The 21,607-nt window shown below is 47.8% G+C and overlaps 2 protein-coding genes across 6 annotated transcripts; both read right to left on the bottom strand.

Moving 5' to 3' along the window:
* Positions 1–2,339: 2,339 nt before the first annotated feature.
* LOC143428868 (uncharacterized) lies at positions 2,340–5,633 on the bottom strand. 5 transcript variants are annotated; one of them, XM_076904112.1, is made up of 4 exons: positions 5,165–5,289; positions 4,631–4,762; positions 3,125–3,308; positions 2,340–3,052 (listed from the first exon to the last, which is right to left on the bottom strand). In XM_076904112.1, the coding sequence occupies exons 3-4, from the start codon at positions 3,296–3,298 to the stop codon at positions 2,825–2,827; spliced, it is 402 nt and encodes a 133-aa protein (XP_076760227.1). In that variant the 5' UTR covers positions 3,299–3,308; positions 4,631–4,762; positions 5,165–5,289; the 3' UTR covers positions 2,340–2,824. The 5 variants fall into 5 exon arrangements, with proteins under 5 accessions (XP_076760227.1, XP_076760224.1, XP_076760225.1 ...); XM_076904109.1 differs by lacking the exons at positions 4,631–4,762; positions 5,165–5,289 and adding an exon at positions 5,509–5,633; XM_076904110.1 differs by lacking the exon at positions 4,631–4,762.
* A 10,085-nt stretch (positions 5,634–15,718) lies between these two features.
* Positions 15,719–19,696, bottom strand: LOC143428869 (uncharacterized). The gene is made up of 2 exons (XM_076904115.1): positions 19,083–19,696; positions 15,719–16,210 (listed from the first exon to the last, which is right to left on the bottom strand). Exons 1-2 carry the CDS (start codon positions 19,366–19,368, stop codon positions 16,074–16,076), a joined length of 423 nt encoding a protein of 140 aa, XP_076760230.1. The 5' UTR covers positions 19,369–19,696; the 3' UTR covers positions 15,719–16,073.
* Positions 19,697–21,607: the final 1,911 nt, after the last annotated feature.

Genomic DNA, 21,607 nt, shown 5'->3' with positions numbered 1-21,607 from the left:
TATATAAATACTGTTAATATATTTATGACATATACGCGTGCGAGCAATGTATAATTGATTGTTAGAGGAAAAAATGAAACACATTGTGCGTTGACAAAGAGGCGAAAAATAAACAAGTCCAGCTTTCAAAACAACGGCTGTAATCTTATCACGGACACTCGTATGTACGTTTATTCGGCGGATTTCCATGTTTGCATGGCAATACGTTACACACGGTGAATTTATTTGCATACCGTTCAGATTATCGTCGTTATTTTATTTCAACTGGTGTAAGCTTCTGTTCTTCTAGACACCATGGTGAGAACTGGAACGCTATAATGCGCGAAATTTAAAAATATAATCCCGCGTTGATGTTCTCGTTGGTATGTACTTTAAAATATATCGGATAAAATATCGTGGACTTTGATTCGATAACGTTATGCAAATGTAAATGTGAACCGGTGTTTACTCGTTAAATTTTATGTACATGACAATTGGCAATGCTTAAGTAGCAAATGTTTATTGCGACCAAGCAGGATAGACACGAGATCAACGAGGCAAATCGACACTTTTCAATGATAATTGTCAATTTACCTCGTTGCTGCTCTCGTGGCCTGGATCATTTGTATCTTCTATAGAAGGCAATGGGAAAATAGTTTTCTGTCGCGTATAAAGTAACTCATGTCGAGCGGATCGTAGATAGGCGATCGTCACGACCAATCAGGGAGCCCGTTTACCGAGTAAGGTTAAATAGTGTTCATACATATCCGTCTGGTAAAAGTATGGCTGACCAAACGGCGCCACTGTACATTCGCGGGAAAGTGCTGAACATTTGAACAGAGTAAAGATCATAGAACGACACCTCATTTGTTTTCACAAGTTATACTTGCTATAATTTATCTATTTACCATGAAGAAACCAGTTCTATTCGTCTTGAGGATATCTCTCTCTTAAATGGTCCACTGTATCTCGTGTAAGAAACACATGTACGTTTAATTTGGTAAACAATGTTTGTCCGAGAGAAATTAAAATAAGAAACTTAATAAAAATTCGGGAGATGCTCGGTAGAAGAACAGATTCTCACGGGAGGACCGCAAAAGCTTGTTGAAAATAAAAATCCCACGCAACATCCAGGAAGTGGTGAGGGTGGCACCGGATGCATCTCAATGAGGGGAGTACGAGCGAATGAGTCGCGTAAAACAATCCTTTTTGCGTTTCGCAAAGACTACCGTCTCTCTTTCATCTGCGGTTAGGTGGGGTACCCGTTTAGTAAGGTATTCCGTTGCACAGGTGTTCTCTCATGGTTTGTCGTAGACGAAGGACGGAAAATAAACAACGCTTCCTCCCTCTTATTACGTCTTCTGCGACTATCTACCGAGCGATGAGCCGTTCTAGATTATTTCTCAAGGAAGCGCGTGTTTATACATTCCGAGTAGACGACCGGAAAACGCGTGGCTGCATCTGCATGTTTACTGTCGTAAGAGAATCACCTGTTTCATCGGTAGTAGAATTTCACTATCAAATCCAAGTTTGCCGTTCGTAACGTGTTATCTTGTCGCGTGCACGCCGCCATAGGATGGAAGTGTAAACCATGGTAAATCATCTCTATCGAGATCAAGGTAGTCATTCAGAATATTTCGAGAACGCTTTAACAAACGCGAGTGTTTGATTACCTCGTTGTAATGTTGTATGCGTAAGTATTAGAAATTTATTAGAGAGACTGTTCATCGATCGTTCATTAGCGATGACCGTTGAAAGTTCTTCAGCCAAGAAGTATTGAATGGTGACGGGGAACAATGAAGCGAGGTGCACTTTATACGCAAATATCTTTTGTCGTAGTCGCGATTGTGCCCACTTCCGTGGGAATTCGCGGAACGGAAGTGCAATTTCTGGCAATGGGTACACCACCATCATCGTGGCCAGCTTCCATAGCGCGAGCAACGTGAAAAAAACGATTCTTAAGAAACGATGCCAGGTGCACGAGCTGCCGTCTCACGAGAACCTGAGATTAATTTTAAGAAATCGTGATACTCGTGGAATCGAAGTGAAACTTACATCGCTGTTGGAATGGAAACCAATTACTTTTCGAAAGAATTCCATTACCGTTCGTTTAATTGTTGCAGTTGTAGGAAGTCGTTGAGCGCTAAGTGAAACGTTTACTCTTCTTCGCGAGATACATACAACAGATGTGTCATCTTATTCTCGTGTCTAGAAATTAGGTCACCCGTACATAACTTATGCGCCATGTGCTTGCAAGTATCCAATCCGTTGCTTCTACGATGAATCTCGCGTTGCAGTTACTGTCTTTTGTTAAATACGCAGGAAAAAAAGGGAAAGGTAGCTCGAAATCACACGCAAGCTTATAAATCTATAGATAAATATATTACTTCGTGTATCTAAAAAAGTACAAAATCGCTTTTTATAATTTATTCGCGTTCGCATAATATCATTCGTTCACTAATCACGTGTATTGCACGTACATGTAATAAATATTAAATAATAGGATAAAATGGTATAAAATTAAAGTAAATAGTATAGTAACAAATATCACGGTCGGGTACCCGACTCTCGAATTATCTTTAGTCAAAGTTTGTCTAATTTAAATAAAGGAAAGCGCAACTTTGGTTTATTATTACATCGTCAGACACGAGAACGTGCCCAATCTGACTAGACGTCAAATCAATATCTTCTGCCGTCGACAGCTTCGCAATTTCCACTTGAATTTCATTCGTTCCAATTCAAGTTAATTTCGTGCATTCGCTTTCCGATTCTATTCGGGAAAGGAAATCTGTCCTTTGAGCCTATGAATTAAGCCGGAACGAACAAATTGTTTTGTAATGTACGTTCATGTACCGTCAGTCATTTTATTGTCATCCTTGTCATCCGTACGATCCTGCATCGTCACGTCGTCGTCTTGCATGTCCTCTTCCTGCATCGTTTGCAAATTTGCTACTCGATTGCTCGACTCGAGTGGGCTGGAAATTTCATTTCCGTGTTGATCAACCTTCACCCATACGTAACGTCCGGGTAGCGGTTCTTCCTTTTCAAAGTCGAAATTCCATCTCTCCTTAGCCTGCGGCCAAACAAACAATGTAATCTAAATAATTCCATAACGAAAGTACATAATGTCACATTTGTTACGCACGTTCTCGCGGTTTTTTCGAGCCTCCTCGAAAAAACGGTCCACAATATTGTCTTCGACACCAGAGTTTCGACTTGATTCTGTCTCGTTGTCATCGTCGTCGTCTTGAAAAAGTCTCCTTCGCACGCTGCGAGGATTTTTCCCCTCTTGTACGTCGATGTTCGGATATTGCATCATGTGCCCAGCCCTTAACAGATACAGATTTGCGTTTTTATTAAAAGGGAACGGACGGTCGGTTTTGCGGGGACGTCGAGGGACAGATGATACGCCTACACGTAAACAGGAAAAGGATTCATAACAGTGTATCGCAGTGTTAATTAGTAACGTGGCGAGCACGATTTAGCATAGATAGTACTTCTTTGTGACTTGTAAACAATGTGATACGCATCGAGTGACTTGCTGCATTGCAAAGTGCACGAGTCTGTACACGTGTGTTGGCAAACAAGAAAGAGAGAACAGAAGAGAAACCCATAGCACTCTCGGCCAATGTGCCGTTGAACGGATGTATTGGAATGCATATCACTTCCTGCTAGAACGTACGACCGCATACACCGGATAATAGTAATTGTTATTCAACATATAGGCGAGATAAACTTTCGCGTGTAGCGGCAGATCATCAATCAACGATCGTGGTGTGCTGCGATCGAATCTTCGCGCAGCAAGTGTATCGCAGAGATCGGCTGTTAACTTGAAAGATTGGTATTTTGTTTCTCTATTCGGTAAGGAAACTGGTTTCGGAGCAGAACTTTCGCTAGCGCGTAATAAAATAGTCTGCCGTTGGAGCAACGCGAAGTAATTACGAGATGGTCATTGATCGTTGCCATCCGAGTGATTGTAACATGCGAACGAAAAATTAGAACACGAGCGAGCGGTGCGGTAGAATCGGGGATAAGTTTTTTGCGAGGTCATTACCGTCGCGCTAAAAGGAACGAACGCGAGTGATAATTGCTGAAATTGTATTTAGTCCAATTGGACCGCGACGCGTCAGTCCAACTCTTTTAAACTTAATTGTTCGTGCATGCCGTTAATGGGAAACGTGGTTAATCGTAAAATTGCCCGCCGTAAACAGACTTATGCGTGTAAACTCGTGCAGCGATCGTACGGCGATTATCCAACTTTAGTTAGTAACGTGCGAAACTTCTTATTGCGAATGAATCTGTGGCATAATTTCGTCGGGGTGCATAATAAACGGGTGTGTAGTAACAGTGAACCACCTTGCGTAAAACAAAGAATCCGTGCAGAGAAGCGTGCACCTGCTCGAGCTTCACATCCGCTCTTTATGGTCCCGATACTTCACGGTTATCTTGTCAATTCCATCCGATGTTCGGATACTTTGTCAATGTACATGGTTAGATCGCCGATATTGCAACAATTTCAACTCGATTTCGAGTCAGTTGTTATCGCTAGAGAACCGAGTTTCGCACTGCGTGTACAAATCCATGCAAGACACTCGAATGTCACGTGCACTAGTATTTTCATTCACCGCACAAGTGATTTTCATTTACTCACTGTATGGATGGGAAGCGGGTGGTGCCAGATCGATCGGAAATTAGTTATATCACAGAGCACAGACACGTAATTGCGTAACACAGCTCAGTTTCGCCTCATTCTTTCAATCGGAGCGACGCGTGCTTTCCTTCCCTGAAAGTCCGTCCCTACGGTTTACTGTCGGCTGGCGAAAAGTTCTTGCTAGGTTGAATAGCAACGCGATCGATAATCCCATCGTTTTAGTCGGGGGTGTGGACTGGTACTAAGGTACGAGGGGGTATTTTAATGCGCGCGCACATTGCAACGAGAGACACACTCAGTCAGTGCGCATTCGCACGGGTATCGATATTTGACACTTTCGATGTCCAACTACGTACATGCAATTCTACCTTTGTCCTTGCACCGAAACCGTACGATGGTATCTGCTCGATCGTTAGATATCGATACCGCCCGATTGCGTAATTCATTAACATATGGTATCACTTACGAGTCAGAGGGCAGAATTCTTAATCAATCTATCGAACGACACACGATTTTATCAGTCCTTGAACTAACCTCGATTTTTATCTAGCCGCTTCTCGTTCGCCTTAGACAATCTTGCTCGAATCCGAATTCACCGTCACTCGTTGTTCTCGACCTCGGAGAATGTCACTGATATTGTGCCGTGCACGCGAAAAGCTTAAAAGCTTAAAGAAAATGAAAAAAAAACGGAGTTTCACCGTCGCGATATCGAGGGACGAACGAGAGACGCGCGAAGCTGCGGCTTATGCAAGGCTTCAACTGCGACTGGCGGAAAGTCGCAGAATAGTTACTTGCATCCCAGGTGCAGCTGACTAGCCTAGATTCTGCTTGCAGACTATTACTTGCGAGCAACAGTGCACAGACGCATGCGCGGATACCTATTAACCGAATGGTTCATTGTGCAGTCGTTCATCCCAGAACGCAAACTTATTATCGTTCCGGTCGACAACGTTAGTCCGAGGAAAAGGAACGAGTCTTCCGCGAATCGATGTCGTTCAAGGAAGACACGGTGGATACTAACCGAGAAACCGTATATCGCCGGTGAGGTATTGCGAACTATCGATCTCCCAACGATGCTGACTTGACGCGATGATAATATATGAGGGAAGGAATGATCCTTTCGGCGAACAGCTTTTCGCGAGCAATTGTATATTCTTATTCGCGATTGCATCATCGTGTGCTACGATTACGTATCGAATTATTATTCTCGATAGCGATAAACTGATGATTCGAAAGCGATCGATCGCGTGCGCGCGAGCTAAAATAAAATCTTACAAGGTAGGAAGAGTGGTCGTAAGTGATACGACTATCAAGGCCAATAGCCGAAACGTTTCCGTGAGATTGCAGTCGATGGAATGGCGAGAATCAGAACGACAGGAAATTCTCACATATAGATTTTTCTTGGTCTGTAAAAATGCGGCAGCTGGAAGCAACCGTTCGGTAGCTCGATCGTAGAATGTCTTCGTTTCTCGTTTTGCTCTGCGTTTTGCACTTCCGTCGATGATTCGACCTTCACCAGCGGCTGCGGAACAACCGTCGCCTACCGTTCCACGCCGGTGTTCCGCGTCGTAACTTCCGTGGAAATTGCTGCAACTAGATCGCGCATAATTTAGCCTTCTCTCGCATTTCTTTTTTTTTTTTTTCACGTTTCTCTTCTCTTTCTCCTGTCCGGGGCTTTCTCGCGGCTGGCCGATTCGTTTCTTCCTTAGCAACCCACGCAGCTGTCGATCACCGGCAACGAGCACGCCTTTCGAAAGGCTTCGACCAGCAGGAGCGTTTTTAAACGGTGCCATCAATATTTCGCGTACCCCGACGACAGCTGATATTTCAAATTTTTCGCTCGACCCTGCCTCTCGAATTTCAACGATCCCCATCGGCAAGGAAAAAGGTGTGCGTATCGGTTAAAAGGATGCCCAGATGCGAACATTCTTCTTCCTTTTTCGCTACCGCTTTAATTTTCATTTGGATTTAAATACACCTCTGCATCGAGTACACGATCGACGTTGAATAAGTCATAAGATTAATGAGTCGCTGTTCTCGAACCGTGCGTGACACCTGTGCGAAGGACTTGATTTCCTCGCCGGCAGTTCGTTTGACTCTTTCTAAACGGCTGAACGATGGGAAAAGGAGTCGCTATGGAGCGGCGAATCGCTATCCAGCAATTGTTTCGCAAGAATTCTCCTGACAAATGGATGGCCTCTTGCCGCTCGAAAGAAATCGGCCGTCAGTTGCGTCAGTCGCATCAGTAATTATCGAACGAAGGCGATACCGATCGGGAGTAGAAAGATTATCGAGCACGCCTCGAGGAGAATGTTGACCATTGGAAAGCATCCAGGCTAAAATTTGCAGTGTTCACAGTCCGCACAAACGTATCGCGCGTGTGACCAGCATGGACATGTCCAGTTGATGAGCGTGTCTGATTAATATTAACGCTAGGGAAGCGAACCGTTACACACGAAAAAAGAAGCACAACTGTAAACACATTTTTCACCAAGCTTCGAGACTCCCGTTCGAATCAATTCCATCAGGATAGAGTGTTCGTCCGAGCCGACCGGTTGCATTATCTTCGTTTAAATTTCATTAGACGATTACGTGAAAGTTGACAATGTTATTTCTTTCTTTATCTTAATCGCGTCCTCGGTTCGTTTCGTTATCAGCATGGTGAAAATCGCATACTTTTTTTGCAATCATTCGCTCGTATCACGGCTTATCGTCGATTCGTTTAAAAATTATTCAGCATCGACCGATGGACTGCACTTGCAATGACCGAGCAAACACAGTTCGCCATTCCAATAACTCGATGACGGACACAATGGTATCGTCCGTCGTGTGAGACACTTCGTAGTTCCTTTTCCGCTTCTGTCAACCGTGGAACGTAAATTCTTGCAAGCTTCTTTTTCATCCTTGAAATCACTTGATCAAACACCGCACCGGAAATCGTTCGACATGGATTCGCTTATCGATAATTGCACGAGCATGGCAAATTTATTTTAATTCGTATATAATTTTGTTTGCACGCGAGAACGGAAACTATTAGAATTAAGTATAATTGATTGATAATAATTGCAATTATCTTTCTTGATGCCAAAACAATGGTGTAACAAAACGTAATGCACATCGATAAGCGTAATAACAAGCAAATTGATAAAACGATAAAATAAGTCTTAACGGTTTACATCGTCTGCGAGCATGGATTAGGTTCATTCATCGAAGCAAAATCCATTCTCCACTCAAACAGCCGTTTATGCCTAATTTTTTCAACCCGATTGTTTTCAAGTATTTTGATTGATACGGCAATTTGATCGACGACCGTGTAGGAGTCACCCACGTTTTCTGACAAATCGCGTCCCAGTCGAACGTTCCCGGACAACGAATTCCATGGCGGTTCCTATGAATGGAATGCATATTCATTCACTTCTTCACGGTACCGTCGATGCACGTGTTGGTTGCCGCGGATTCCGACGTATGCTAAAACCCTTTGCGCCAACTGTCGTTTCCTGCGTGTATCCACGAACCTTGAAATGTATTCTTGCCAAAAGGAATCACCCCGGTCACACTCCGTTCAACGATGAATCGCGTGAAAGAAAAGTGGATACCTGAAGCGTAGGAAGGAAGTCGGAGCTGCCTTTCCGATTTCGTCCCATTTCTACGAGGGGTTCGGATCGGTGCCCGAACTTGCGTATATAGAAGCTACGCTACCTTATAGTCTCGCTTCAAGGAACCTCACGATCGATCGGAACACGTTTCCTCGTGTCTGGCCTTTGCACGCGTTCGAGTATCGCTCGCTAAATAACTTTGATCCCGAGACAGACTGTCCTTCAATCTTTACGAAGGAAAAAAGACAAGAAATGAGCGCGACAAACCCTCTCCATTAGGGAGCGGGTTGGTTGACTTTTGGGGACTCCCTTGAAATTACGGTTCCGTTCATCCGACGTGTGCGTCCGGTTTCCTCTGACGATAAAGGGAGACGAGAGGATCTCTCGCGGTTTGCCAACTTCGAAAACGGTCAAAGGTATTGGAAGCAAAATTGAATCGCTCGTTTTCTGCGAGCGAGTATATAATAGGTACGCATAGATTGGGTGGATAGACCGTTTCGTCTGCCCTTGGACGTCGGTTCGGATCGTTACGGAGAGCCAGTTCGATTCGGAACGCCGTTGGGAATGTTTCCTGTCGGACGCGTTTTCATCCAGAGACGGACGTGTTTCCAGGGGCGGGAAGTTACGGGAGGAAAACGAGCGTCGACTCACGTGCGACCAATCTGTCCGTCTGGAACAGGGACATTTATTTATAGAAACGGGGGAGACGACGGCGTCAGGCCGTGAGGGAATGAGGAGGAATGCGACCGCAAGAAAGTAGCAAATCAGTGCGAATCGGTCGGACCCGTCGAAATAATTGAAATTAATTAATATGCACAGCGGTACCAGGATCGCGTTACTCGTACTAAGCGGGTAATCGCGTTCGCACCTATTATGCTAAACGATTCAGCGACTCGAACGAACAACGCCAGCCGCGGCGCAATTAATGGGTGTATTATTTTTGCAAACGAACGGCAGCTAACAGATTATCGGTTGGCTGTAACTCGTGTAATTGCTTATCCTCGTTAGCGGAAGAAATTTCACAGCCGCTTAGAAACGTATGGGAAAGTCACGTAGCGTGTTCCGTAAACAGGAATTATTAAAAGTTCGTTAGCCGTGCTGGCCTTTAATTCCACGTGCAACAACAACGCGAGGAGCCGCGATAAAACCGTACGCCTAGATGCCATTCTAGGATTTACCCTTCTTCGTGGAACGTCGATGATCTTTATCGACTTAATTCATTTGAAATTCCACTCGAACCGAGCGAGTGTTCGCGGCGCGCAATTGTATTCCACGCGTTCTATCCAACGTAAGCGCGTTCCGCAACGTGGCAATTACCATACCAGTTGGTAAATCTTTCCAAGGAAGTTGACACAGTTTCGCCTCCCTCTCCCGTTCCTCTTGGCTATCCTTTCGATCGCCGCGATCGTCCGAGATAACGGATGCCCGACTAAAAATAGGTTGAACCACCCACAAACTGTAACGCCTCTTCGCCGCTTTTCCGGCGATTTTACAGACGAAAATAGATTCACGTAGGTCGCGGACGCAGCTGCGGTTTTCTATCTAACATTTATTTCGTGTTCACGCACCGTTCGCCCATTTGCGGCAGGTCAGTGACGTTACTCGGCCCACGTATCGCCTAACAAATGACACTCTTCCCCGACTTTCCATTGCAGAAATATAACCGTTCGAAGGCGACACGGACGCGTCGCGTCGCGTGAACTCTGCGAATTTTACGACCACCCTCACCCATCGACTGCCTCTCGCCGCGTTTTTTCCCCGCTTACGCCCACCGATTTTCGAATGTTTCTTTCGTCGATAAATCGGATCGATCGTTCGACTCTGTTTTCCTCGATCCCTGCCACCCAGGTGTTCGTAGTTCGTCCGATTCCCACCACCCCTCCTGCCGCGACATAATGGATTTCGCGTTTCATTCGTCTATCGAATCGAGCTTCCTTCTATTTATTGCTCACGGATGCGAGCGTGGCGTTTCACGTGCGAGAAGAAAGTGAAAACGGCGCGAGCATGCCGCCTCCTGACCTACCAGACTTCTCGGCGATGTTCGTGAAACAACTTTGATCCTATTTTTACATCGTCGATCGCCTCGCAAATTACAACGAGCAGCCGATTCATCCGTGTCGCTCGATTAAATAAACGTTTCCATTGGGAACTTAGAGCAGGTAACCTATTCGATACTGTTTTCGCGGAGATCGTTAAGAGCAAGGAGAAAGGTGTCTCTCGATCCGTGTGGGTGCATTCAACCTGTCTGGAATTTAAAACCCTCGCACAATAACCTCTTCTTTCGTACGCAGAGAAATCCAAGACTCGCCTTGTGAACTCGAGGAGCACAGGAAAGCCCAAACCAACGATGTAACGTTACACTGTTAAATCCCGTATGAAACGCTAGTCACCAGTACTCTCTTCTCCCGTGAGTTACCGGATGCAGGAACGACCGCAACGCGACAGGATCTATGGTGTCTGGGAGGGATGTGCTTTATCGCGAGGGAAAACCGGCACGCGGTGTCCGTGTACCACTCACCAGCGAGAGAGAGGTATGCAACTACGTATACTAAGCGTGCGTGTTATTGTACGAAATCCGTTCGTTAGGTTCCCGTTGGAATCGCGTGGTTTAACCAGTACGAGAGGCTGATACAATCGAAAGTAGGAGCCGAGGTAAACGGCCCGAAAGACAATCGTACATCGTTCCAGCTTTCACTCGGGCGTCGTGGCTAGCTAGCAAAGCGTTCCGAACATTCCGCGACATCGCGTACCGTTATGGTCTCACCTGTTCCTTCCTGCCAGCATGTCGGCGGACGTTTCGGATTCTGAAGCCGTTTCGCGGACAGGACCGTACCGCGCTACGTTTCGCGCACTAACTGACGCTTTGCCCTATTTTACGAGGTGCGAAACGCTAGCAGCGCTTCCACGTTTTAAAACCCCCTCGTGCATCGAACTGCATTCCATACGCTTAATCTATTTATAACTGGAAGAGCGTATGACCCTCTGCTCCCCGATGCACTCGTCGTACGCAGAAAGTTACGCACACGCCGCGAGGTTACACGTGTACGTGTCTCGGACTCGAGAAAGGAAGTCTATTTCCGGAAAAAAGGCAGTACCTCGAAATGCAAAGGAACACCCGGCCCGCAGTTACATCGGGGACGGACAAGCCGTTCGAGGTTCTAGTTTAAAAATAATCCCACTCGCAGACGCAGTCGGAATCGTGCATTCGCCTCTGTTCATCTCTCGGAACGATAAGGTAAAAGGGCAACGATTTCCACCCCGTCGATCGAACGCGTCCCCCGCGTACACCTTCGAATCCTCGTTCGCCGCGCGGTACATTAGGCGTAAGGAGGCCCCGTCGTTTCGCGATAAATTTAAAACGCCCGAATCTCAGGCAGACGTCGTCTCGTTCCGTTACCACTTATGCATCCGAAAGTGGATGCACTTCTCGGACGGGCGATCAAAAAGTGACCGAACCCCGACTGGCTTTCGCGTGATAATGGACTCCGACGAGACGAGCCGCGTAACACGTGGAATTTTAAGTGTCCCGCGCGGTTTTATTCATCGAACGAACCGCGCGATTATTTGAATCTCCGTTGACGCGGCTGTTTTCGCGGGCCTCGACTGCGCGACGACGCACGACCCGAGGCATCCGCGAGCAAAGGGTAGAAGGCCGGCAGGCGCTTAACGATTTCCAAGGCAGCCCCGGAGGCGGTGGTACGGAACGACCGAAACACAAACGGACAGCTCGCTTTTTCGCTCTTTATATTCAGACTGGAAGTGATTTCACGGTTCGAAGGACCTCTCTTCGGCCTCCAGACAGGATCTAGGCGAGGCATCCTGCCAGCGATCCGCCCTCCTCGGAAGCCTCACCTCCTAACACGGCGTTAGCCGTAATAACGTCTATTTCTTCCTTTACCCCCCACCTGTTTTTATTCGTCTATCGTTTATCGAGCGATTCGACGCGCGCGCCGATCATGTCGCAATAGGTAAGCTAAATTATCGTCGGAACCATGTATCGCGGGAACCATGAGAAAGCGGGTGGATTTCGAGGATTCTGTGGTCGCTGGTCCGATCGAATTCGCGAGAGCTATTCTCCCAAGAAAGCTACCGTGAGAGATAGCAGGAAGGACGGTCGCGCGATCGTTCGCCGGTAGACACACAGCACCGCTCGGTTCTGTGTACGGTCGATCAGTTTTTGCGGTGAGTCTTGGTCCACCGAGCAGAGGAATCGGGCAGCCCTGCGGTGCCCGTGGGACATCTGCCGTCGAGCCACACGCTCTAAAACGTACTTGCATCTCTGCGACTGTAACTCACGGGGTGGATCGATCCGTCGAAACTTCGTGGGCGGGGTAGAAAAGTGGCCCGGTTGAAATTTCATCGGGACCAAAAGTCGCTGCCACTCCGAACCGATTTTTCTGCTTAGCTTTCGTTCGCCCGTCTCTCCTTCTCGCCTCGTCGTGGTTCACTGGCAGGTTTTTTTTCTTCTACAGGGCCCCCCTTCCCCGGCTCCTTGTGTTTACCTCTTCAAGTTAAAATTGAAACGACCAAAAATTTCATCGTCCGAATCGCCCACGGACCGGTTACGGTTTGCACGCGAATTGTGCGTGACCTTCTGCGCCGATTTAACGACGCTGCTTTTCGCATCGTATATACTTGTTTAATTCTCGAGTGCCATTTGGACTCTCGGCCAATCGACGGATTTATGTGGCGTTTAACGCGCTCGTTGCTCCAAGTGTCGACAGAATTACTGTCGATCGTTAAGACGTACTTTGAATGCTGTTTCGCTTGGTACAGCATATGGGACCGTGACCGGTACAGGCATCCAGTATCGACGTGTACGTATATAAGAAACGCGTTCGCTTTTTCTTCCCCCTTTTTTTTCCTGTAATTTCCACTTCCTTTCCAAGTATCGACACGTGCACTTTCTTGCGAGCGTATCCGGCCAACTTTGTGCCTTGTTTTGTCTCCACCGAGACTTACGTACCCTTGTATACGTTAAACGTCTTCCAGCCATCGACTCGACGATAAAGGGAAACAAACTTTTTCCTTACCTGAGTTATTGCGATACACTTTCGTGTCTGGAGCTTGCACAACGAAACTTGCATAATTGCATATTTACGTGGCAGACTGTCCCAACCCTAAATCCTGACGTCTCGGAGTGATTAATGATACAGCGGGGAGGGGAAAAGGGGGAAAAAAAGAAATGGCAAATGGTAATCGCGTGTACGGGGCGAACGGTCATCCGGACCAGTTTCCGCGAACCAGAGTGAAAAGGGTTGGAAAGGTCCACTCGATATGAATGTCCTTTAATTAGAGCAGTCGGTTACTCCCCTCTGAACGCGCGTGTTTACAGGGTATTAGTTAATAGCCAGGGACCAATGGGGCCCGTGAAGGGTGCGAGAGAGAGAGAGAGGAAGACGTACAGGCGCGTGCTACCGTTGGAAAGTGAAATGCCACTCGGCAAGTTCGTTAGGCCATTGTGGGCATCATTTGGTGGCTCTCGATCGGACATTACCCTCCTCATTTACCATTCTTCGATTCACCGAAGCGATCGTAATTTATCGCCGCGTCGGTTGCGTTCTTTTTCTCGCGGGTTTTCATCGTGCTTGTCCGTTAAATGTTTGTCAGTTCGGAATGTACGGTGGAAGGAAGTTTTCAATGGTCTCGAGGAACTAGTATTTTCCTGGACGTTTGGTATGATTTATCGCTGTACTGGTTCGAAATTAACTTTCATTTTTAACGGAACGGTCGCGCGTCCAAAGTGGAATACTCTCGCGAGTGGTTGCAAATTTTGCAGCCCCCTTTTCTACGTAAAACCGTTATGCTAAGAAATGTCCGATTCCTTCTTCCCGAGACGCTTAATCATTTAATTCGTAGCGGTCTGCGAGAAAAAAGGCAGGTATCCACATGAAATGACCGTTAATGAAGTCGATGGCGCGCAAAAAATGATCGATTGACTTTGATTTCGTCGAAGAAAAGAAAGCTTGATCGATTGGGCACGAACCGACGATTCATCAATATCAATTCATCGGAAGTTCACCGGGATCAGGTGTAATTTCAACGTAAGCTGCGTCCACGACTAATTCAATCAATTAAGCCCGCGCTGGGGTACACGAGTACGAACGATAAACGCTCATTAAGCGTACACGCGCACCTGGATTTTCGTCGAGAACTCTGCCACCAGCGCGAATTCTGAAAATCGTAAATATGATCTACGCCGTTGTCCTCGCCCTTGTCCTCTCCTCTTTTTTCCTATAATCTGTCCCGAGTCTGCCTTACAATTTTTTTTTCTTTTTTTACCCTTTTGCCTTACACTCGGAACTTCTCTCTTTTCTCGAGTAATTGGATATCGCAACGACCAGGTCCTTAACGATCTTGGATACAATAACGCGATGAGGTCACGTCCTGTTTTAGGTTTCCAATTATACTCGAAAGCTGCGAGGCGGGATTCGAACCGTCCCTCTTAGTATCCCACGTACTTACCATTAAACGACGCCATATCGAACGTGGAAAATAGGAAAACACAGACATCGGTAACGCTCGTTTATCCTCGCAACTGTTGAGGAAGTATTAATTTTCAACCGAGGATTTCGGTCGATATTCGATTTGACACGATTGGGCAGACCTCAGCGACCAGCCGTATTAGTTACCATTATCGAAATGACCAGCTAGGATGACAGCCATTAAAAGCATGAACCAGCTGCTTCCCTTCGTAGGGTTCCCCCATGGTAGAAGACCCTGCGGTGCATCACGCATTATAATTAACCATATACATGTATACCGTGTTCAACCACCCCCATGCTCCTGCCATGTCAGAGATAAGTAAATGCTCGGACACGCGCCTACACAGGGTGTGCCAAAAAATTTCAGCCAGCTCGGCTGCCAATTTTTAACCCTCTTCGCCATCTTTCGCTGCATTCTTCCAGAACGTTGGACAAGGTTAATTGAAATAGTTCATTTTTCACTTGTACACGCGTCTTTATTCGAGTATTCAGTTTCATTGTAATAACGTCGATGGTTTCTATGATCCACCCTATAAGTCACCCCCTGCGCGCGTTGGAGACCACCGTGGCTCGAATCCAGGTGGATGGTAACAAAATATTCGTTAGAAAATACCGTTGGTATACCTCAGCTGCCTAATTTCCGATGATTCCATTTAACTTCTGTGGATCGAATGTCCAGAAATTATTCACGCTTCTGAAACTGTAATAGAATTACGAGGGGAGGGTTGAATGCAAATAATTGGACGAATGTGTATGAAAGCACGATCGTTTATTGTTTGATTTCGCTTAAATGACTAGGTGACTAGAGTTTCGCGTAATCCTAATTGTTCAGATATACAGTAGGACTTTCTCCAATATCTCGGAAGACGAGATTAAACAGCGTGGAGCGTTCATATACAGTTACTCTTTGGAGGCGCTGCATTGTTGCTTCATCGAAGAACCAACCGATTCAGGCTTTCGACGGCTCGCTCTGCGGCTAATTCGAGGAAAACCTTGTGAGCTTTGACCACGACCAACGACTCTCTATCTTGTCATGGGCAAAACGTCCTCGCCGTTTCGTCTCTTTGATCGCAAAAAGAGAAAGGGAAGGACGCGGAAAGAAAAGGTACGCAACGTCAATTATGACCGCAACAGCGAGCCGATCCAAACCTCCACGTTCGTATCACTTGACGCAGTATTTACAAAACTAATATAGTTAACAATTGATAATTAACGCTAACGAGGACAACGTCGACGAATGTTTGATTTACAATGACGACGGTGTCGCGGAAGAACGATGACAAATAAATATACAGATACCGATGGCTTTTTTTACTCTCAGTCGCGTTTAAGCAGCCGGAATTTAAATACACGTTGGCCTCTTCAATTCTGCGACGGTTTTTTCGACGACTTCGTCGCCTTCGACGTTTTCGACGCTTCGTTCTGCTGTTTCGCGGCGTCCACCGATGATGCAAGAGGTTTCTTATTTACCTCGCACACCTTCCGAGCTCGCCAGTAATCTGCAACAAATAAAATGGGTCAAGTCAAAGATTGGTATGCACGTGTTGCTGCAGTCGATTGAAATTTCGAATACGCCGCGAGCGGTATTTGCCGCATAACAAGTGCGCGCGATTAACTCACTCGCGATTGCGCAAGTCTACGAGGTTTTTCTGTGAAAAAGAAAGGGGCAGAATTTTGAAATAAAAAACCGTTGCGTCGCTCGGGACAGTAGGTTGTAAGGTTTCGGTGGACGGGATTGGGACTACGCACTTGCAAAGCCAGAGGGGTCAGTCAGTATATACGTAGTTTAAGCAGAAGTGCGGGGAGGAACACGCCACGCAAGAAACACGAAAATTTCCACAACAAAAGCCACGGACGAACAAAACGTCTCGCGGACACCCTACTTTTGATCAGGTAGTCACCTGAGCGCCCTTACCGTTTCCTTTTTTAGTCGATCTCTCGCCCTTTCTACGACCCGCAGGTGCGATTTCGCGTTAATGGTACCACGCTGGTTACTTCTTGTTTACATTGTTCCCATTCTCTTTGTACGAGGTTAAAACCAGCGATTGGTATTCGAGAAAGAAACAAGTCCAAGCGCGATAACAGATCGTTAACGATATCAACGATGCGTCTTCGTTTCGATCGATGACGAAATAAAGCGACTCGATAATGACAAGTGCGGAGGGTGGAAAAAAATCGTAGTAGCGGCCATATGTCTCGTCCTCCCTTTTCGCACTGCTTTGCCATATGGCGCGCGAAACCGGGCTACCTTAACTAACTCTCCTCCCTGGCTTGGATTCCGTCAAGGATCTCGACTGTCAACATCTGTTTCCCTGACTAAACTCGCCTAGCCACAAAATATCCTGGGACGGTGTATCTCGCGCAGGGCGGCGTCTACCTGTCCATATGTTTCGTGCGAGATTCGTGAACAAAGATCGAGATTACCTTTGTCCGTGGATCCTCGAGGTGCACCCTCGTTCGTTCTCGAGAGTTTTTCAATCGAACGAAGGATTTCCACCGGGGGGATTCTTAAAAGGAGGTCAGCTTCTTTTTCGTTCCATAATAGAAGACACACGCGAGGAACCTGAATCCCCCCTTCCCTCTGCACGATCGCGGCGCAACTTTCCAAGAGCCTAGACAGCATCTAAGAATTTCGACGATTCGATCCTCACGTGGCGCGTAGAAGATAAGGGAACGTTGGTATTTCTCGATTCGAGCCACGATAATTTAATCACCTCCCCGTATCGGTTTCTATCCAGTGGCACCGTGAAACGGATGGATAGAGAGAGGGCATGCAAATGCGTTCGCAAGGAGGCAGCCATCGCGCGACAGGTGGTGCGCGACCTTCGGAAGGTCCCGTTGTTGCTATCGCGTGTTCGCGATTTAATCGTGGGAAATAGACGTGAAACCATCGCCACGATGGCGCGGCGGGAGTTAAACAGGTGTTGGTGGAAAAGGGCTCGTCGCAACGCTTCGCTCGGTTGATTTTCCACGGACCTAGGCGAGCTTTAGGTTAAAAAACGCCTGGAGAGAAGGCGGCAATCGAGACCGCACCGGTACTCCTCGCGAAGCGTACGACGCGCGTGCGTTCGGTTATACGCATTCGAAGAAATGGAATTAACGAGAGAATAGAGAATGCGCGTGGCGCGTTAACGGTCGCGGAGGAAATATGCACTTGGTCGACAGAATGTGATATCCATTGTGCACGATGGCCGCGAGCGTCTGGCCAGAGGTATAAGGCTACTCCGCGTTTGCGATGCGCGTTAGGCCCGAGTTATTCAAGGAATGCGATCGCAAGTCGGTCTCTTACTCCTTGAAAACTGGGGCCCTTCGATGAGTCAGAGGACCCTTCAGGTATTTCGTCCGCCTTCAAACACGCGTGACTCACCGGCGTGATTCATTCGGCTGCCTATGAGGGAACGGTTTCTAGACCTCCTATTCGTTTGCGCGGTGCTGTCTCTCGTATTTATAAAGATTCGTCACTCTCGCGGTCACCGCGCGTCACTCTTTAACAATGCAGTCGAAAAACCGCGTCCCAAGGATCCGCCGCTGGTACCGTGGCGCGAATTAGCCGTGCAAACGATCGAGGCGAACGCGGCCCGCTTCCGCCGAGTGCGAAACGAGCCGCCTGCCGTTCGAGAGAGAGAGAGATAACAGAGAAGATCGACGGGGCCTGGTTACTAGTGGGCTTGTAATTTTTGAAGGCGATAGTGGTCAGCCGACGGGGTCGAAAGTTTCTGGATAGTCGCGTAAAACCAGAAGCTTGGGAGGGCCAGAGAATGGAGGGAGAGAGAAGGCGGAAGAGGCGCGGAACGAGGCTAGACTAAGAAAACAGGTCGGAGCCACGCGACCGGCCTGCGCCTGCGCCTCGTACCTTCCCTTTCCTCGCCAAGCGCTCTCGCTTTCCCGCCAAAAACGTACGATGCTCTTACCACCATGCTACGCTTATCGAATTCGTTCGGTTTTCCTCGATATTTCCGTGGTTCTATCTCTACCGCGTCTACCATCCGGCGATCCGATTTTCCTCCCGTTTATTCACCCTCGTTTATTCGATTATCGACGCGATCGAACTTTTTGCACGACGACAGACGATTCTCCCGGTAATTTTAGTGGGAAAAAGATCGATCGCGAAAGCATGCTTCGACGAAGACGGCAAGAAAGGAGGTGGACTCGGCGGTAAAGCTTGTTACCGCTGATGGGAAGCTTGGTAGAACTCCATAATACGAGCTTCCCGAGTAATGCTGAGTCACACTCGATGCGCGTCGTGTATATCCAAGAAGCCACTTACTCATTATCTTCCATGAATAGAAATACCATGCGATTTGCAGCGCAACATCAGACGCGAGGTTAAAGCGAGGAGGCAAGGCTATCGAAAAAGTCCTTTTTACTCACCGTGAATACTGGTCTGCCTGGAATACGGATTGTTCCGTTTTTTCGGCGACTGCTCGTACTTGTCGTGGTGCTTCCTCTGGTAGTTGTTCTCTTTGTCCTCGGAACGGGGATCGACGCCCCATCGCTTCGCGAATTTGCTTCTCTCGGCGTCGAGCGCCTCTTGGAGCATCTCGACGGTCTCCCTCGAGTTCGGTTTGCCAAAGAGGCAACGTGGTACGCGCGATGCCATCGTCGTGCTGGACAACACTGTGAAGTGAACCTCGCGACAGATCGAAGCTGCCAGCATCTCGAAGACTTCTTATGTTTCGACGAAATCGAGCGGGGAACTCGCGAAATTGTACACTCTCTTGGCTGCGATGTTCAGTTGAGAACTCCGGCTGGGAACGCACGGCCGCGACGCGACCAATTTCTCGTCTAGCAGCCGAATTGAAAGGCGCGCCGGCCCGTTTTCCTCGCCACCGCACGCTCGCCGTTCCCCGTCCAGTCGTGCCCTTTGCGTTTCGATCGATCCTCTTCGACTTTTCTGTCAAGTTTTCTCGAAAATTCGACGCTACCGTTCCCCCCGAGAGCTCGCGCAAGAACCGAACTAGAGAAGCGACTGAAGGCCCCTTGGTCCTCACCGTTCGACGGCCAGACTCGTTCTGGTTCGATCTTCGAGGCGAGGAAGCTTGCTTCAAGTCCGCCGTTTACCGAAGCCACGAGGTCCGGTGCCCTTCCACCGGCTACGACAATTCAAATCTGATTGGTGCGCCAACCTAGATGCGCAGTAAAAATGGCGCGCACTCACCAACGTTCTATCCCGGTCCCGCCAAGGTGTCCTCACCTTTTCCAACCAGCCAACCGCGCTTCTCCTCCCGTTTCGTCGTCTCCCTCGCACCTTAGCCCGACGAACGGTCCAACGGATTATGCTAAGCGATTTTGGTCAGGGAAGGGAAGACGGGCTCGCGCCATAAAGCCTACCTTTTATTTTTTTTCTAAGTAGCACCGCGTATAGAGCGATCACGATCGCTCGCGAGGAGTACTCTCCTCTACGAGTGAGTGCACGAACGATGCCCCGGTTCCTCCGCTTTTCGAATCCTCCTGATTCCTCGCACGTGGAACCGAAACGCTATCTACGATCGTCCCATCGACCGATAAGATCGATGGTACGCGTCGATATCGCTATTCCATGGCGATACCAGATTCGAACCGGCACGCCGTCCCGCGCGTCCCCACAATCTCCTCCTCGCACAGACGCGGAGAGGCGTGTGCGCGTGATGAGAATTTACGCGGGCGTCCGAGAGTATCGTAATTGTTCGTGCTTCCCAACTTGCACGCTTCGTATGTATTTTTCGCGGGAGCACCGGCGTTCCGCGTCGAAAGAAAAAAAGGAACGATCGTTCGGGAGCAGGTGGACCAGCCAGAAAAAGAGGGAGGGCCGATGTAGGAACAAGTTTCGCGCTGAAAATTGACGCGTCACCGCGCGATGCTTTTTCCTTTAGCTGCCAGACGCGACTTTTGCAACAATCGTGCACGAAACGACCCAATCGCGATCGACTATAATAACAGGAGATTGTACTTTTTTTTTAGTCGATCGTGAGGTTCGTTGGATTTCGAAGCTGACATCGTGTCACGATACGCAACAGGATAGGGGTTCGCGTTTTGTACAGTCCGAGTGCGAGTGTCAGGCGGTAAAATCGTTCAAGGCCGAAATTTCATTTCGGTACAAGGCCTTATAGGCTGTTTGCACCCGTTAGCATCGATGCTCTCTTCGTATACGGGCAAAATGCGAATCGAGGCGATAAGCTTGCGGAAGGATGCGAGTGCAAATTAGGATCGAAAAAAGTGCTACAACTTGAATGTACACCGAGCAAGTTAATTAAGTGAATTTGGTAAATGAATCGAGAGCGAAGGATTGGAAGGTGGTGTTCGTTGCGTATATCACGGTTTCCGTGCGATGGGGGTAAATTCGACCGTTACAGAAAGCGAGTTGAAAAACACCGTACACCGTAGATCATGCGGGCACACGAGGTTATGTGCGTTCGTGTACGTGCGTACCCGGGTTCGAGTGTGACCAAAAGCATGGACAGGTGAACACCGTGACCACGATGGTCAGCCGCCGTAACGATTATTACCGAGGGTTTGTGATTGCTTTAAAAGATTTTTTGCGCCATTCCCACATACCGAGTATTATCATTAAGACGTCGTGATTGTACAATTTCGTAAAGAAACAGAAGACAGACATTTATCACAGACATTGAACGCGTCGTGGTTCGCGTCGTGGTTCGCGTCGATTCCTTTTTATAAGCAACCCTCGGACAGCGAATGCCGATGAATGACACAGCGTGAACATTACGAGCGATCGTTTTTCTGATTTTCACCTCAGCCTCGATCCCATGGGAGAACCGTTGGATCGAGGCTGAGGGAATACCGACTTCCTCCTCGTTCGCTCGTTTAGACGCGCGGGAACGCATCGATATCCGTGGGGGATTTTTCAGTTTGAACGGTCCGCGCTCCCCAACGAGCTCGTTGCTTCCGGTCCCGAG

This window comes from Xylocopa sonorina, chromosome 11 (assembly GCF_050948175.1).
Source record: "Xylocopa sonorina isolate GNS202 chromosome 11, iyXylSono1_principal, whole genome shotgun sequence".
Taxonomy (NCBI): domain Eukaryota; kingdom Metazoa; phylum Arthropoda; class Insecta; order Hymenoptera; family Apidae; genus Xylocopa; species Xylocopa sonorina.
Note: the sequence above shows the minus strand (reverse complement) of the source record. Positions and strands in the feature narration are given on the sequence as shown.

Coding starts and splice junctions, on each gene's coding strand:
- LOC143428868 (XM_076904109.1), bottom strand. CDS start 5,543: ATGAACGACTGCACAATGAACCATTCGGTTAATAG. Junction 3,309..5,508: donor ATGAACCATTCGGTTAATAG/GTATCCGCGCAT, acceptor GTATCTGTTAAG/GGCTGGGCACATGATGCAAT. Junction 3,053..3,124: donor CTCGAAAAAACCGCGAGAAC/GTGCGTAACAAA, acceptor GTTTGGCCGCAG/GCTAAGGAGAGATGGAATTT.
- LOC143428869 (XM_076904115.1), bottom strand. CDS start 19,368: ATGCTGGCAGCTTCGATCTGTCGCGAGGTTCACTTCACAGTGTTGTCC. Junction 16,211..19,082: donor CAGGCAGACCAGTATTCACG/GTGAGTAAAAAG, acceptor TATTTGTTGCAG/ATTACTGGCGAGCTCGGAAG.